Source organism: Anolis sagrei, chromosome X (assembly GCF_037176765.1).
Source record: "Anolis sagrei isolate rAnoSag1 chromosome X, rAnoSag1.mat, whole genome shotgun sequence".
NCBI lineage: Eukaryota > Metazoa > Chordata > Lepidosauria > Squamata > Dactyloidae > Anolis > Anolis sagrei.
This window is the reverse complement of record NC_090034.1, coordinates 9,064,498-9,081,869: the sequence shown is the minus strand read 5'-3', so window position 1 is coordinate 9,081,869 and position 17,372 is coordinate 9,064,498. Positions and strand designations below refer to the sequence as shown.

The 17,372-nt window shown below is 40.6% G+C and overlaps 1 protein-coding gene across 2 annotated transcripts in view; it reads right to left on the bottom strand.

Annotated features, from left to right (window-relative positions):
* The window catches only part of LOC137097978 (mitotic spindle assembly checkpoint protein MAD1-like), a 796,577-nt gene that overhangs the window by 708,747 nt on the left and 70,458 nt on the right, over window positions 1-17,372 (bottom strand). Inside the window, exon 10 of one of the 2 annotated variants that reach the window (XM_067473504.1) lies at window positions 8,098-8,184. The exons of the other annotated variant lie outside the window; for it this stretch is intronic. Within the exon in view, the coding sequence (XP_067329605.1) occupies window positions 8,098-8,184 (87 nt within the window). The remainder of the gene's footprint in view (window positions 1-8,097; window positions 8,185-17,372) is intronic. 2 annotated transcript variants of the gene reach the window in all.

Sequence of the window (17,372 nt, the reverse complement as noted above, 5' to 3'; positions counted from 1 at the left end):
CTTCTTTGGAAGCTTTTAAGCAGAGGCTGGATGGCCATTTGTCAGGGGTGATTTGAATGCAATATTCCTGCTTCTTGGCAGGGGGTTGGACTGGATGGCCCATGAGGTCTCTTCTAACTCTTTGATTCTATGATTCTATGATTCTATAACCAATTGGTTTGGTTAAACAAAAGATAACCGGTCAGGTTCATAAAATTTGTGCACAAATATGCTTTGATAAAAATTATTTGAAAGATAAAACATGTTATAATGTTATAGTCGGCTCTTTAAATGGGTGAGTGGCTTGATGGCAGTTATTCAAAGCCTAATATGCATTGATTTCAGCAAACAAGGTATTATTCTCCCATAACATATCTTGGTATCATGACTGCCTCCGTGAACTATATTTTACTCTTTATGCATTGAAGAGAAAATAATCTATCATTTTCAGTATAGTTACTCTTGCCGTTCGTTACACTTTTCAAGACAGGGATCTACCATCATAAAACCACCCCAATTATTTGCATTGATTCGGAAAATGGTTAATGCTCTTCCAGAGACATAAAACAGATGACAAAGTGGGACTGGTTGGTTAGTAAAATAGGTATATACCACATTGAATGCAAAATACTGTGCGCAACCATAGAAATCAGTATATACTATAGATTCACACATGCACACACATATATATGCCGTGATCATATATTCCATTTAAAGTAATTCTGAGTACAGTTCAACTACTGGATTTAAATTCATTGGAATCTTCATAATTAGTCTCAGCCAAAGTAGAATTAATTACTGAATGGTGACTTGACGTGTACATAGATACAGGGGATTCAAAGTACCTACTCTATTCAGGAATAACAACAAGATTTACAATATTTCACTTCGGTTCTTGTGGGTTTTTTCGGGCTATAGGGCCATGTTCTAGAGGCATTTCTCCTGACGTTTCGCCTGCATCTATGGCAAGCATCCTCAGAAGTAGTGAGGTCTGTTGGAAATAGGACAGTGGGTTTATATATCTGTGGAATAACCAGGGTGGGGCAAAGAGCTCTTCTCTGCTGGAGCTAGGTGTGAATGTTTCAACTGACCACCTTCATTAGCATTTGAAGGCCTGCCTGAGCCTGGGAAAATCTCTTGCTGGGAGGTGTTAATATGTGCCTGGTTGTTTCCTCTCTGTTGTTTTGCTGTTGTAATTTTAGAGTTTTTTAGTACTGGTAGGCAGATTTTGTTCATTTTCATGGTCTCCTCCTTTCTGTTGAAATTGTCCACATGCTTGTGGATTTCAGTGGCTTCTCTGTGTAGCCTGACATGGTGGTTATTGGTGTGGTCCAGCATTTCTGTGTTCTCAAATAATCTGCTGTGTCCAGGCTGGTTCCTCGGGTGCTCTGCTATGGCTGACTTCTCTGGTTGAAGGAGTCTGCAGTGCCTTTCATGTTCCTTGATTCGTGTTTGGGCAATGCTGCATTTGGTGGTCCCTATGTAAACGTCAGGAGAAATGCCTCTAGAACATGGCCCTATAGCCCGAAAAAACCCACAAGAACCTAGTGATTCCAGCCATGAAAGCCTTCGACAATACAATATTTCACTTCATTTATCAATGTATATACTTCTTAATTAAAATAATGATGGAGTCAACAAAATCATTAATATTTTATATTCCCAAAAATATAGAGAGCCTTACTGACATCGTATTATTATTGTATGGGCCACAGTAGCACAGTGCTTAAAACTGCTAGTTACAGGAAATCCGATGACCGGAGGGTTAGCAGTTCAAAGTCACGAGTCAGGGTGAGCTACCAGCTGTCAGCCCTAGCTTGTGCCTACCTAGTAGTTCAAAAGCATGTAATGTGAGTAGATCAATAGGTGTCAGGGAGGTAAAAGGGTGTCTATGGACAACAGGCTCCTCGGAATGGAAAAAAATGGAACAAGAGCACCTCCTCATGACCGGAATCATAGAATCATAGAATCAAAGAGTTGGAAGAGACCTCATGGGCCATCCAGTCCAACCCCATTCTGCCAAGAAGCAGGAATATTGCATTCAAATCACCCCTGACAGATGGCCATCCAGCCTCTGTTTAAAAGCTTCCAAAGAAGGAGCCTCCACCACACTCCGGGGCAGAGAGTTCCACTGCTGAACGGCTTTCACAGTCAGGAAGTTGAGCATCGCCTCCAAACGCCGGAGACAGAAAAGGGAAGGCCTTTAGCTCTGTCTGGGTATTGTATGTCATTTGTTCACTGTGCTAAAAGGGCACTGAATGGATTGTTGTAGGTTTTTTCGGGCCGTATGGCCATGTTCTAGAGGCATTCTCTCCTGACATTTCGCCTGCATCTATGGCAAGCATCCTCAGAAGTAGTGATTCCGGTCATGAAAGCCTTCGACAATACAAGGCACTGAATGTTTGCCTTATATATGTAAACTGTAATTCACTCTGAGTCCCTCCGGGGAGATAAAGCGGAATATAAATAAAGTGTATTATTATTACTATTACATAGTTATTATTGTTGTTGTTATTATTATCATCATCATCATCAACAACAACAAAAACACCATTATATCATTACAATGAGCAGAAGAAGTCAGAAAATAATACTAAATGAAAGCTCCAGCTATATAAACACTTTGATAAACTCAATGTTGTGAGCATGTGTACAACCCATTGTGTACAATCAGTACACAGACTAATTGTCAAGGAGCTCCTGGGTTAAACCCTAGTGCTGGCAGGCCTGAAGTCCAACAGGTCGGAGGTTTGAATCCAGGAAGAGCACGGATGAGCTCCTTCTGTCAGCTCCAGCTCCCCATGCGGGGACATGAGAGAAGCCTCCTACAAGGATGGTGAAACATCAGAACATCCGGGCATCCCCTGGGCAACGTCCTTGCAGACAGCCAATTCTCTCACACCAGAAGTGACTTGCAGTTTCTCAAGTTACTCCTGACACAGAAAAAAAAGATAAAAATTCTGTATTTCTGTAAAAATACAGAAAGGAAGAGAACCAATGTCAAATCTGCTCTAATCCTCATTAGTTTTCCTCCAAAGGTACATGATACGCTGGCAGCTGTATTGGAAGGGTTATTAATTACATACATAGAAAATACATGAAAAGTACACGTAATAAAAACAATGTCATAATTTTTTATCTGCTTTGATTGATGTAAGAGTTTTTCTCCCATTAAGGAGCTCCTTAGTCTTTGGTTCCAACAGCCAACACAGCTCGGCTCAAATGACTTCTAGCAAAGCATGATTTCCTTCTCTACCGTTATCGTTAATATGTACAAAAATGGAAGTGGAAATTTCTAAAACATTCATACTGAAAATCTAGTTAGATTTATAATGTTCCTACAAGAACAGAGGGAGCCTGATTATTGGAGAGATATCCAGTGCTCAAATGAAGTCACCAAGCTGAAGAAATTCCACTCCAGGATTGCAGCACATCAAAATACCTGGGAGTTACTCTGGACTGTGCTCTGACTTATAAGAAGCACTGCTTGAATATCAAGCAAAAAGTGGGTGCTAGAAATAATATCATACAAAAGCTGACTGGCACAACCTGGGGATCACAACCAGACACAGTGAAGACATCTGCCCTTGCAATTTGCTACTCTGCTGCTGAGTACATATGCCTAGTATGGAATGCATCTCAGCATGTTAAAATAGTGGTTGTGGCTCTTAATGAGACATGCCGCATTATCATAGGATGTCTACACCCTACACCGCTGCAGAAATAATACTAAAATCTGATATCTCTCGGGAAGTAGCAACCAGTAATGAAAGGACCAAGACATGGACATCTCCAGCCCATCCTCTGTTTCGATATCAGTCAGCAAGACAATGCCTTCAATCAAGAAATAGCTTCCTAAGGTCTACAGAGATACTCACAGGACCACCTCAGCAAGCAAGAGTCCAAAAGTGGCAGGCTAACACCCGGAAACTCAATCAGTGGCTGATACAAATGAGAGACTCCCTCCTGAGCACAAAGAAGACTGAGCGACTTGGAAGGCGCTGAACAGACTGCGCTCTGGCATCACGAGGTGCCGAGCCAACTTTAAGAAAGTGGCGTCAAAGTGGCGTCAATGACATGCAAGTGTAGAGAAGAGCAAACCAGCTACAATGAAGTTTGAGCTCTGCCACATGCACAATGGAGGACCTTCTCATAGTAACACTGGAGGCACTCCAAGGGCTAGCTTCTGGTCAAAGGAAATTTAGCATAATGCCAAGTTAATTAACTTTATGTTTTTAAATATATTATATCTGTACCCTAAATTTGCTTCGAACATGATAGATTAGATAGATAGATAGATAGATAGATAGATAGATAGATAGATAGACGGATAGACGGATAGACGGATAGATGGATAGATGGATAGATGGATATATAGATAACCATGCTGCTAAGAGGATGCACTGCAGGACAGGTAGAAAAACTATGAAGCTTATGAAGGGATCTCTCTGAGTTGCTGAGGGTTAGAAGCATGTTAGAGAGAAAATATTCAGTTCTTGTCACAGACCAAATGGATCGCAAGACTGTCCTGCACAGAATTATCCTAAAATCTTAGGGAAAAGATCTTTTCCAGAAGTACAGGCTGCCTTTACTAGTCTTATCAGTGCGGAACTCCTCTAAACATTTGTCCTAAAGCATCAAGAATAAGCTGCAAGAGTCAACAGCTACAAAACATACTGAAACCAGGTGTTCTTTCAAGAACGGCACACTGTGATTTCAAGTGTTTACACAAAGAATTGGCCTGCTGAGCTTTTACCAAAGCACTCAGCTACCACACCGTGCTGTTGCCACTTTGTACTCATTTAAGAACTATTTTCCAGCAGCAAGCTCTGTTATGTCAAGGCTGTACTAAGCAATGCCTTGGGATGCAGATACACAAGACTTCCGGGTGGCGAAAAATTGGAGAGACAAACCACAGTGTTATGTTTATGTTTGCAAAAACTACTGACACTCCTAATGACAGGATTAACTAGAAATTAAAAAGGACCAAATGAAATTTGTTGGACAAGCCCAAATGTGTGGTTGACAGGCCTTCCTGTCATTTGGATGGAGAGATGGAGTCCCACTAAAAAGCAGAGACCTCCACGCAAATTATATTCTGCAGAAAAATTTGATGCTAATTTGGAGACTTTAGATCAGTGGTTCTCAACCTTTTTTTTTTGACCACTTGACCAGGGACCATTTGACCAAGGACCACTCTACAACATTAGTACCAAAAGGGTTACAAATCAGTTTTGGTCAACTTTAGTTTTGGTTTTGTTATTTGGGGTGCTGATTCAGAAAATTGCACTGGATAGACATTTCCATCTTGTCTTTACTAATAATATAATATAATATATTGTATATACATATAATATTTATAATATTATAATATAATACAATATAATACTAGTAATAATACAATATTATAATTATAATTATATATTTACATTGCATGTAATATCACTAAAATATTACAATATAATGGTATAGTGCAATATAGTAATATATAATACTGATATTGTACTATGCTATTAATATAATATATTGTATGAAAATATATATTGTAAGCCGCTCTGAGTCCCCTTCGGGGTGAGAAGGGCGGCATATAAATGCCGTAAATGAATAAATAAATAAATAAACCACATCAGCTCTCTGATACAGAGAAAATATGCCATCCAGTAGTTGGCATCTGCTTACCTACAGAAAATCATATTTATTAAGCCTCGGCACTATAAGATGGTTTTGTGAGACCAATTGCTCTAGTTGCAACGGTGTAGTAACGGTGAGGCGATGGACCATATTTTAATTCTGATGGACTACTGGTTGGGAACTACTGATTTAAACAGAAGCTAGGCCTTCATCCGTGGCCAGTGTAAATCGAATCATAGAATCATAGAATCATAGAATCAAAGAGTTGGAAGAGACCTCATGGGCCATCCAGTCCAACACCCTGCCAAGAAGCAGGAATATTGCATTCAAATCACCCCTGATTGCCATCCAATATTTCCTCTAAACAAAATGTAACAGTAGAATAAATATAGATTTATACAAAGTAAGAATACCTTTCCTCCTTCACACATCTCAACTATTTATGTCCTCCTGATTCCCTTCATCTTCATCTCAAGGCTAACTTGAGATCTAGTTTCTGATACAGAACATATGCCATCCATCTGCTCACCCCAGAAAACCATATTTAGTAATCTAGAGCTGGTGCAATGCTTGTAGTAACCAGGGACCACTTTGCCCAAGGACCACTTTGACCAGGGACCACTTTGACCAAGGACTACTTTGACCAGGGACCACTTTGACCAGGGACCATTTTAACCAAGGACCACTTGAACAAGGACTACTTTGACCAGGGACCACTCTCCAACATTAGTACCAAAAGGGTTACGAATCAGATTTTGCTCAACTTTAGATTCAATTTGGTTATTTGGGGCGCTGATTCAGGAAATTGCATTGGATCAACCACATCAGCTCTAGTTTCTGATACAGAACATACGCCATCCAGTAGTCACCACTTGCTCACCCACAGAAAACCATATTTACTAATCTACAGCTGATGTGGTTTCTTCAATGCAATTTTCTGAACCAGCACCCCAGGAACAGGCCTTGAAACAAAGACACCAAGGCATCACTGCTTCCAGGTTCCACATGGAACAGCTCCGCTCAGAAGGAGGGAGGATGACGAGAAGCTTGTCATACCTTAAACAGTGTAAATGCCCCCCCCCCCCCCGGCCCCATAATGGACCGATAGAAAAAGATCTTTTGATACCACAGAGCAAAAACAAGCATCTGCCCTCCCAAATTCAGTAGGTTTCCAAAAAACAGATCAGGGGCCCCACCGAAAGCCGGGACACCGAAACAGATCAAGGTTTACCTGGATTGCACCAGCCTACTATTTAACAACTCAGCAGGAATCTATGAAGAGCAAACTAAGACTAAAAGCCTTTATTTGGACATTCTTACAAAGCCAGCAGGTTCAGCTGACATCCTTTACTTATGTCGTCTACATATTTTAATTAGTACTTAAAACTCCAAATATTTGCACCCTGGGGATTATGGGACAGCTAACAAAACAAATGTGACACCAGTCAGTTCCTTGGCAAGCCTTTAGGAAAGTGTAAAACAACCAGAGAATCAGTCAAATATTAGGAAGAGAAAGTAACCACTCAACTTCTGATGAGCTACGCTATCCATAACACCAAAATGGACATTGTCCATTTAATCATGGGGTTACTAAGGCCTGAACTTCTTTATCTTAACTAATCACAAATCTAGCTACAGTTCAATATTATTTACATCGAATAGTTCACAAATACTACACAAAATAAGTTTAAACTATCAAAATAACTTTAACACAACCATTGTTATTTGCTAGCAAGATTTGTATAGTTCTGTATGGACTTAAAAACATTTAACCAAGTGGTCAGTCACATATTTTTAGAACTCCAGTATCAAAATCAATATCAATATCCAATATCAAAAAGCTTTCCACCTTTGTGCTACATAGAATCATAGAATCAAAGAGTTGGAAGAGACCTCATGGGCCATCCAGTCCAACCCCATTCTGCCAAGAAGCAGGAATATTGCATTCAAATCACCCCTGACAGATGGCCATCCAGCCCCTGTTTAAAAGCTTCCAAAGAAGGAGCCTCCACCACACTCCGGGGCAGAGAGTTCCACTGCTGAACGGCTCTCACAGTCAGGAAGTTCTTCCTCTTCCACATCTCCAATTAGTATTCCTACAGCTGAAACTGTCACCCAAAAACCAAACATGAGAGATACAAAATGCACAGCCAGAAACGCTCCGAAATCACGATCAGATGTTTTCCATTTGAAGCCTTTAAGGTCACTTCAGAGCTGTTATGCAACAACATCCTCACCTTCTGAAACACTCAAATCATGTTTAAAATGCAAAGACAAGTGGGGTTTGGACGCCGTGGCTTTTGCTCTTTTCCCAAATGTTTTCGGAAGCACAACAAATGCGGACGCCCAATGAACTGTTTACAATGCCAACCTCAGAATGACAAATGAATATTTGTTGGTACACACTCGCACAGCGTGCATGCAGCTCAGCACTAGACATAACGCCTTCTCATTGCAGTCCCTATTGAAGTCTGTTGACAGTCCTACCTGCTGGAGATGGCAGAGTTTTGCTCTTTCAGTACAAGCTCCCGTTGCTGAAGAGCAACGATGTGGCTGGAGAGATCATCGGGGCTTCTAGACAAGTGAAAGACAAGCAATCCACGGTTAGAGAAGCACAGATATAGTAACCATTAGAAGAAACAGAGCTGCATTCCATAGAAATACACATGTATATAAAAAAATCAAACTGGCTATAATTCAGTAAAAGCTGACCAGAAGAGTTACCTTTCTTCATTTAGCAGAGGGGAGGTACTGTCTTTACGGAGCAAGTCCCCAGGCCCACCAGAAGAAACAATACATCCTAGGTAATACCAAGTAAAGCACTACCTCAACATTGCTTTTACTAAAGAGCAACAAATAGAGTCACAGAATCATAGAGTTGGAAGAGACCTCATGGGCCACCCAATCCCAACCCTTTTCTGCCAAGAAGCAGGAAAATTGCATTCAAAGCACCCCCAACAGATGGCCACCCAGCCTCTGTTCAAAAGCTTCCAAAGAAGGAGCCTCCACACTCCGGGACAGAGAGTTCCACTGCTGAACAGTTCTCACAGTCAGAAAATTCTTCCTCATATTCAGGTGCAATCTCCTTTCTTGTAGTTTGAAGCCATTGCTCCATTGCGTCCTAGTCTCCAGGGCAGCAGAAAACAAGCTTGGTCCCTCCTCCCTATGACTTCCTCTCACGTATTTATACATGGCTATCATGTCTCCTCTCAGCCTTCTCTTCTTCAGGCTAGACATGCCCAGCTCCTTAAGCCGCTCCTCATAGGGCTTGTTCTCCAGACCCTTGATCATTTTAGTCGTCCTCGTCTAGACACATTCCAACTTGTCAATATCTCTCTTCAATTGTGGTGTCCTGAATTGGAGACAATATTCCAGGTGTGGTTGAACCAAGGCAGAATAGAGGGGTAGCATTACTTCCCTGGATCTAGACACTAGACACTGATGCAGGCCAAAATCCCATCTCCAATGTTTGAAATAATTGTCCCCAGTAGTGAAGGGTCTACTGAAAGGCAGTGGAAGAAGATGAGATGAGAAGCCATACTAACAATGGGATACCTTAAAGAGCTGGGCCTGTTTAGCCTGCAAAAAAGAAAGCTGAGAGGAGACATGATGGAGGAGACATAAATATGTGAGGGGAAGTCATAGGGAGGAGCGAGCAGGCTTGTTTTCTGCTTCCCTGGAGACTAGGACGCAATGGAACAATGGCTTCAAACTACAGGAAAGAAAGGAGATTCCACCTAAACATGAGGAAGAGCTTCCTAACTGTCAGAGCTGTTCAGCAGCGGAACCTTCTGTGTGGTGGAAGCTTCTTCTTTGGAGCTTTTAAACACAGGCTGGATGGCTATCTGTCAGGGATGCTTTGAATGGGATTTTCATGCTTCTTAGCTGAATGGGGTTGGACTGGATGGCCCATGAGGTCTCTTCCAACTCTTTGATTCTATGAATCTAGTCTCCAGGGCAGCAGAAAACAAGCTTGGTCCCTCCTCCCTATGACTTCCCCTCACATATTTATACATGGCTATCATGTCTCCTCTCAGCCTTCTCTTCTTCAGGCTAAACATGCCCAGCTCTTTAAACCGCTCCTCATAGGGCTTGTTCTCCAGACCCTTGATCATTTTAGTTGCCCTCATCTGGACACATTCCAACTTGTCAATATCTCTCTTCAATTGTGGTGTCCTGAATTGGAGACAATATTCCAGGTGTGGTTGAACCAAGGCAGAATAGAGGGGGAGCATGACTTCCCTGGATCTAGACACTAGACACTGATGCAGGCCAAAATCCCATCTCCAATGTTTGAAATAATTGTCCCCAGTAGTGAAGGGTCTACTGAAAGGCAGTGGAAGAAGATGAGATGAGAAGCCATACTAACAATGGGAGACCTTAAAGAGCTGGGCCTGTTTAGCCTGCAAAAAAGAAAGCTGAGAGGAGACATGATGGAGGAGACATAAATATGTGAGGGGAAGTCATATGGAGGAGGGAGCAGGCATGTTTTCTGCTACCCTGGAGACTAGGACGCAATGGAATAATGGCTTCAAACTACAGGAAAGAAAGGAGATTCCACCTAAACATGAGGAAGAACTTCGTAACTGTGAGAGTAATTCAGCAGTGGAGCTCTGTATGGTGGAGGCTTCTTCTTTGGAGGCTTTTAAGCAGAGGCTAAATGGCCATCTGTCAGGGGTGCTTTGAATGGGATTTTCCTGCTTCTTAGCAGAATGGGGTTGGACTGGATGGCCCACGAGGTCTCTTCCAACTCTAGGATTCTATGACCTCCTGGATAGAACTATAGAGTTAAAATCTATAGTCAGAAAGCAGGAGATGATTTTTTACTGACTTTATGTAAGATGTTTTGGAAGAGTTTTCACATGAAGAACAGGAGAAAAATGCTTCAGTAAAAGAATGTATTAGTACAATTTGGAATACACACTTTCCACTTGTATTGAGAATCAACTCCAGACAAAGAAATTTCTCCATATACTGTATATACTCAAGTATAAGCTGACCCAAATATAAGCCGAGGCACCTAATTTTACCACAATAAACTGAGTAAATGGATTGATTTGAGTTTAAGTCGAGGGTGGGAAATGCAGCAGATACTGGTAAATTTCAAAATAAAAGTAAGGTATCAATAAAATTACATTAATTGAGGCATTGGTAGGTTAAATGTTTTTGAATATTTACATAAAACTGTAATTTAACATAAGACTGTCCAACCCTGATCAAATCATTATTCTAACCTTCTTCAATGTAAATGTGCTGACGTATCCTTTCAATAATAATAAAGAGTAAAATAATAAATGTAATAATAATAATAATAATAATAATAGAGTAAAATAATGGAACTATAATAATAAGAGTAATAATAGAGTAAAATAATAAATATAATAATGAGTAATAATAGAGTAAAATAATAAATGTAACAATTATAATAAATAAAGCTAAATAATTAACATAATAACAACAATAGAGTAAAACAAATGTAATAACAATAATAAATGAAATAATAATAAATGCAATAAAATAATAATAATTAGAGTAAAGTAATAAATGTGATAAAATAATAAGAGAGTAAAATAATGTAAATGTAATAATAGAGTAAAATAATAAATATAATAATAAAGCAATAAATGTAATAATAATAGAGTAAAATAATGTAAATGTAAGAACAATAGAGTAAAATAATAAATGTAATAATAGAGTAAAACAATAAAATAATGATTAATAAATGTAAAAATAATAATAGGGTAAAAATGTAAATGTAATAATAATAATAATAATAATAATAATAATAATAATTAGAGTAAAATAATAAATGTAATAAAAATAATAACAGAGTAAAATAATAAATAACTTTGACTAAAGTATAAGCCAAGGGGGGCCTTTACAGGCTAAAAACAGGGCTGAAAAACTCAGCTTTTACTCAAGCCTATACAGTACTTTACTATTTTCCTACCTCCCATTTTAGACACAAAACCCAGGAAAACTTGTGCTTTTTTAAAGTAGGAATGTACATCTGTTCCACCGTAGCAAATACTGAACTGGAGGATTTCCTTAAAAGCACATTACCTCCTATTTCAGCAGCAAACTAGCAGGCAACTCGCAGCAAATACAGCCGGTGAATAAAGGCTTTCACTTTAGTAACAGACAATAACACAAAGCACCACTGGAAAGATACATGGCTGTTTAAGTGATGAAAGATTGAAGCCGGCAGAGGAAACTACAAAAATGGTTCGGTATGCCTCTCAAACTCAATAAGAGCCTGAATTACTCTCTCATTTAGCTAGTGATTAGAAGAACTCAATTTGTGAGCCTGAAGCAGATTTCTATACACTGTATAGCACTGCCATCCATTGAATCGAACTCTGGAAAATGTTCATATACTCTAACACAGTGGTAGGAATGCTCCAGAAGTCGCAAGTCCCAGACTGCAAAACATGTAATGAGGAACGCTGGGAGCTGCTGTCCAAAAAGGCCTGCAAAGCCACACAAGTCCCACTCCTGGCCTATGAAGAATGACAGAACCAAGCATTTGCCTTATCTGGAAATCTCTTTGGACCAAGCAAGCGGAATAGAAATGTCTAAGCCAAAAAGGAAAGAAACTTGAGAGCCATGCAAAAAGAAAACACACAAACAAAAAATACCCACAAACACAATGACTTGTTACATAACTATTAAATGAAGAATGACTTCTTCTCTCATCATCCACACATTGTTTTGCCTGCAATGTTATCTGTTCTGGGTACATTCCTCAATTCCCATGGATACATATGTCTCATGCACAGACTGATTCCAGCATGTTTCTGTTGTCCCCTAAATAGTCTGATAGTCTGGAGGTACTGCAAGTGCAACATCAGGTGCACATGGTGGTGCAATGGGTTAAACCCTTGTGCCGGCTGAACTGCTGACCTGAAGGTTGGCAGTTCAAAACCGTGAGACAGGGTGAGCTCCCACCTGTCAGCTCCAGCTTCCCATGCGGGGACATGGGAGAAGCCTCCCACAGGATGGTAACACACCTGGGCGTCCCCTATTTTTTATTTATTATTTATTTAGAAATTTTGTATACTGGTCTTCTCACCTCCATCGAGGGACTCAGGCCGGTTTCCAACAACAACATCACAAACAATCATTAAAACATCATATTCCATATTACACTAAAACATTAAAAGAGAAAAATACAGTCATATAATTACAATGGTCAGTCGTCACAATAAAATCGTTGTTCATCACCATCCATCCATATCACAGGGTATTGCCTCACTTGTCGAATGCCAGTCCCCTAGGCAACATCCTTGCAGACGGCCAACGGGTTAAACCCTTGTGCCGGCTGAACTGCTGACCTGAAGGTCGGCAGTTTGAAACCGTAAGACAGGGTGAGCTCACACCTGTCAGCTACAGCTTCCCATGCGGAGACATGAGAGAAGCCTCTCACAGGATGGTAACACACCTGGGCATCCCCTAGGCAACATTCTTGCAGACAGCCAATGGGTTAAACCCTTGTGCCGGCTGAACTGCTGACTTGAAGGTCAGCAGTTCGAAACTGCAAGATGGGGTGAGCTCCCATTTGTCAGCTCCAGCTTCCCATGTGGGGACATGAGAGAACCTCCTTCAGGATGGTAACACACCTGGGTGTCCCCTAGGCACCATCCTTGCAGATGGCCAACGGGTTAAACCCTTGTGCCGGCTGAACTGCTGACTTGAAGGTCAGCAGTTCGAAACTGCAAGATGGGGTGAGCTCCCATTTGTCAGCTCCAGCTTCCCATGTGGGGACATGAGAAAACCTCCTACAGGAGGGTAACACACCTGGATGTCCCTTGGGCAACGTACTTGCAGACAGCCAATTCTCTCACATCAGAAGCAACTTGCAGTTTCTCAAGTTGATTCTGACACACACAAAACATCATAGTTAGCCTAATACAAAAGAGGTGAGCATATGCCCGCCAACAGTTATTGCTTGGGTTACAGTTCGCAGTAGCAAAGCCAACCATGATACATGATCTTGGTTGCAAGAAACATACCACATTTCCTCAAGTCTATTGCGTCATCCTACCTAATGCACACCTCAATTTTCAAAAGCCGATGGAGAGAAAGACTCAGAACTGGGCCAAGTTTCATTGCTCTCAGTCCACAGGAAATGGGTCAGGGGAAAATCTGTAATGAACGCCCCGCATATACACAAACTTTTATCAGCCAGCAATCCTATCTTGTGTACAGCTATCTTGTACAAAGCAGATAAACGTAAGAATTTTTCAACCATTACATGATATCCCTAACCATTAAAAACATAACCGAACAGTGTATAATTAAGAAGTGAAGCATAATAGAAACCAAACAATTTGACAGGAAAAGGATAAGGGAAGGTTAGAGAGGCTTAATTGCATCCATCAAACTGTGTTTCTCCCAACTCGAGGGTCAGCAGTGCAGGGATTCAAGTACATCTAATTAAAATTAGCCAAAGGCACAGTAGGAAAGGAAAGGAACCACAAGCAAACAGAGCACATCTTCTAGATGTGCAAAAGGTTATGACAAGAGCATTCTGACCAGCAAAGAAACATAAATTAATACAATTATTCTGACGTGTATACTATTCCTCAAACAGGCAGAAACAAGAAAGACCCACGTTTCAAAACAATGTGGAGTGAGGTGCTGAAGAAGCAAATATTTCTTGATCCAGGCCCGGTTAACTTCCAAATCATCAATCTTTGGACTGAACAGTAACACAATAAATATGTTTCATGTGCAGAAAGCTTTTCAGCTGGAAACAAAAAGAAAATCTCATTTTCCTTAAAGAAAGAAAAAATACTGCATTGTTGTAGGTTTTTCGGGCTGTATGGCCATGTTCTAGAACAGTGGTTCTCAACCTTTTTAATGCCGCGACCCCTTAATACAGTTCCTCATGTTGTAGTGACCCCCAACCATAAAATTACTTTCGTTGCTACTTCATAACTGTAATTTTGCTATTGTTATGAATCGTAATGTAAATATCTGATATCCAGGGTGTATTTTCATTCACTGGATCAATCTTGGCATAAATGCCTGATACACCCAAATCTGAATACTGGTGGGGTTGCGGGGAAGTCATTTGTCATTTGAGAATTGTCATTTCTGGGATTTATAGTTCAGCTACAATTAAAAAGCATCCTGAACTCCACCAGTGATGGAACTGAACCAATTTGGCACACATAACTCCCATGAACAAGAGAAAATACTGGCAGGGTTTGGTGGGCATTGACCTTGAGTTTTGGAGTTGCAGTTCACCTACATCCAGAGAGCACTGTGGACTCAAACAGTGATGGATCTGGACCAAACTTGGCACAAATACTCCATATGCCCAAATGTGAACTCTGGGGAAGTTTGGGGAAAATAGACATTGACCTTTGGGATTTGTAATTACTGGGATTTATAGTTTGCATACAATCACAGAGTTTTCTGAACTCCACCAACAATGGAATTGAACCAAACTTGACACACGGAAGGAACCCCCTTGACCAACAGAAAATACTGTTTTCTGATGGTCTTCGGTGACCCCTCTGATGCCCCCTCGTGACCCCCTCAGGGGTCCCAACCCCCAGGTTGAGAAACCCTGTTCTAGAAGCACTCTCTCCTGACGTTTTGCCTGCATCTATGGCAGGCATCCTCAGAGGTTGTGAGGTCACTTTTGCAACATGGCCAGAAAGCCCGGAAAACTCACAGCAACCCAGTGATTCTGGCCGTGAAAGCCTTCAACAACACTTTCAATGTATTGTTTCATAACATTGGTTAATAAATAATGAATGACTAAAACAGTCAAATGGCAAAATCAAAGTTGTAATTAAATTTCCCTGGTAACTGCCCTTAGGAAGCTTATATTCTATGGAAGCAGCTCTTCAGGAATGCTAAATTAATATGTTACGCTTTAAGTAGTTTCGTCCTGCTCCTTCCATCTAAATTATGTAAGGGAAATGTCTTTCTGTTAAGTGGTCTACTACTAAATGGCCTGGTCTTTAAACATTAATACATATATACTAATGCAAGTAGTTTTCAAGTAAAGCTTTGTCTTGTGTATATAGCATTTAAAGCATACTTTATTGATTTTTTTCTCATACTACAAGGTTTCAGTACAACTGCTGTTGACTGCTGGTAAAAATGAAGGTTTATATAGCAAGTAACTTTGACATAGCATTTGTTTTAAAGAAGCATTTTTAATATAGGTAGATATATGCATTGAAGACATTACTGTTCATTCTAAAACACTGTTTCTCAACCTTCCTAATGCCGTGACCCCTTAATACAATTCCTCACGTTGTGGTGACCCCCAACCATAACATCATTTTCGTTGAGAATCACTGGTCTAGAGCATCTCAGATGTAGGGCGATTAATAAGTAATTAAAGATGATGATGATGATGATTTCCTATACTTTTATCCTGCCCTTCTCACCCCCGAGAGGGGACTCAGGGCGGCCTCACAAAAGCATCATCAGATGCCGGCATCATAAAAACAATCAGCAATACATTAAAATACAGGGTTAGTCAAAATGAATAGGCCAATAAGAAAATTAATTTTAGACGAATGTATGTTTATTATAACCAAACTACAGCTACGTATCGACAGATAAATTATCAAAGTTTTGTCTCACCTTCAGAGATGTTCGATATGGGCGCCCCGTGTGACACGGCAGACGTCCAAGCGTCACTGAAGACCAGTCTGTTGGCAAAGCCTTCCTCCTCTAGTCTTCGCTGCATTGATTCGCAAAAATCGTGTCGTTTCGAATAGTCACCTTTTTTCAAAGCCTGCACCATTTGCAATTTATACGGCTTGAACTGCAAACGTTTGCGTAACACGCGCCACACAGTTTTTTGCGGAACGTTCAATTCCATGGAAACACGATTTGTCGACTTCTGGGGACTTCGTTGAAAGGATGCACGAATGGATTCCACTGTGTCTTCGGAGACACGCGGTCGTCCTGTGGTTTTACCCTTGCATAAGCAGCCCGTCTCCTCAAATTGCTTTACCCACCTCGCAATGGAATGTCGATGAGGTGGTTCCTTGCCATACTTGGCTCGAAATTCTCGCTGGACCGTAATTACTGACATTGTTTTAGCAAATGTCATCACACAAAACACCTTCTCTTTGCCTGATTCCGCCATTTTGAAAACAGCGACTCCTAGCAACGCCTAGCGGCATTAACGTACATGTGTGTTGCTCAAAAAAAACTTTGATAGTTTATCTGTCGCTACGTAGCTGTGGTTTGGTTACAGTAAACATACATTCGGGTACAATTAATTTTCTTATTGGCCTATTCATTTTGACTAACCCTGTAGTAAAAACAGTAATTAAACAGTTAAATAAAACAGGTCTGTTAAAATCAGAACCCCTTCCTTTTCCCTTTTCCACTTAAGCGGCTGAGGGGGAAAAGGAAAGGTCCTGAGGCTGTTAGGAATTGTGGAAGTTGAAAACACCTGGAGGGTCCAAATTTGCCCATACCTGGTTTAACCAAAGGAGAGATATCCATTAAAGCACCTAAGATAGATAAGTATGGTGTTAAGGATTTGTTCCTATGTGTGGTATTTGGAGCCAATGGCCAAGAAAACTTGAGACATTTTGTACTTGAGTTAATTTTCTCTGCTATTCTGTAAGTATGAGAGCGATATAGAGGATTTGCCTTGCCCTTTGTCCCCTATTATTTATGAGTGTATCATTAGCTCGGATCCTCAAGATGGGAAAGGTGTCTAGGAGGAGGTCTGGTGAATGGAGAGAAGGGCCAAGGGAGGGACGGAGGGAGGAAAG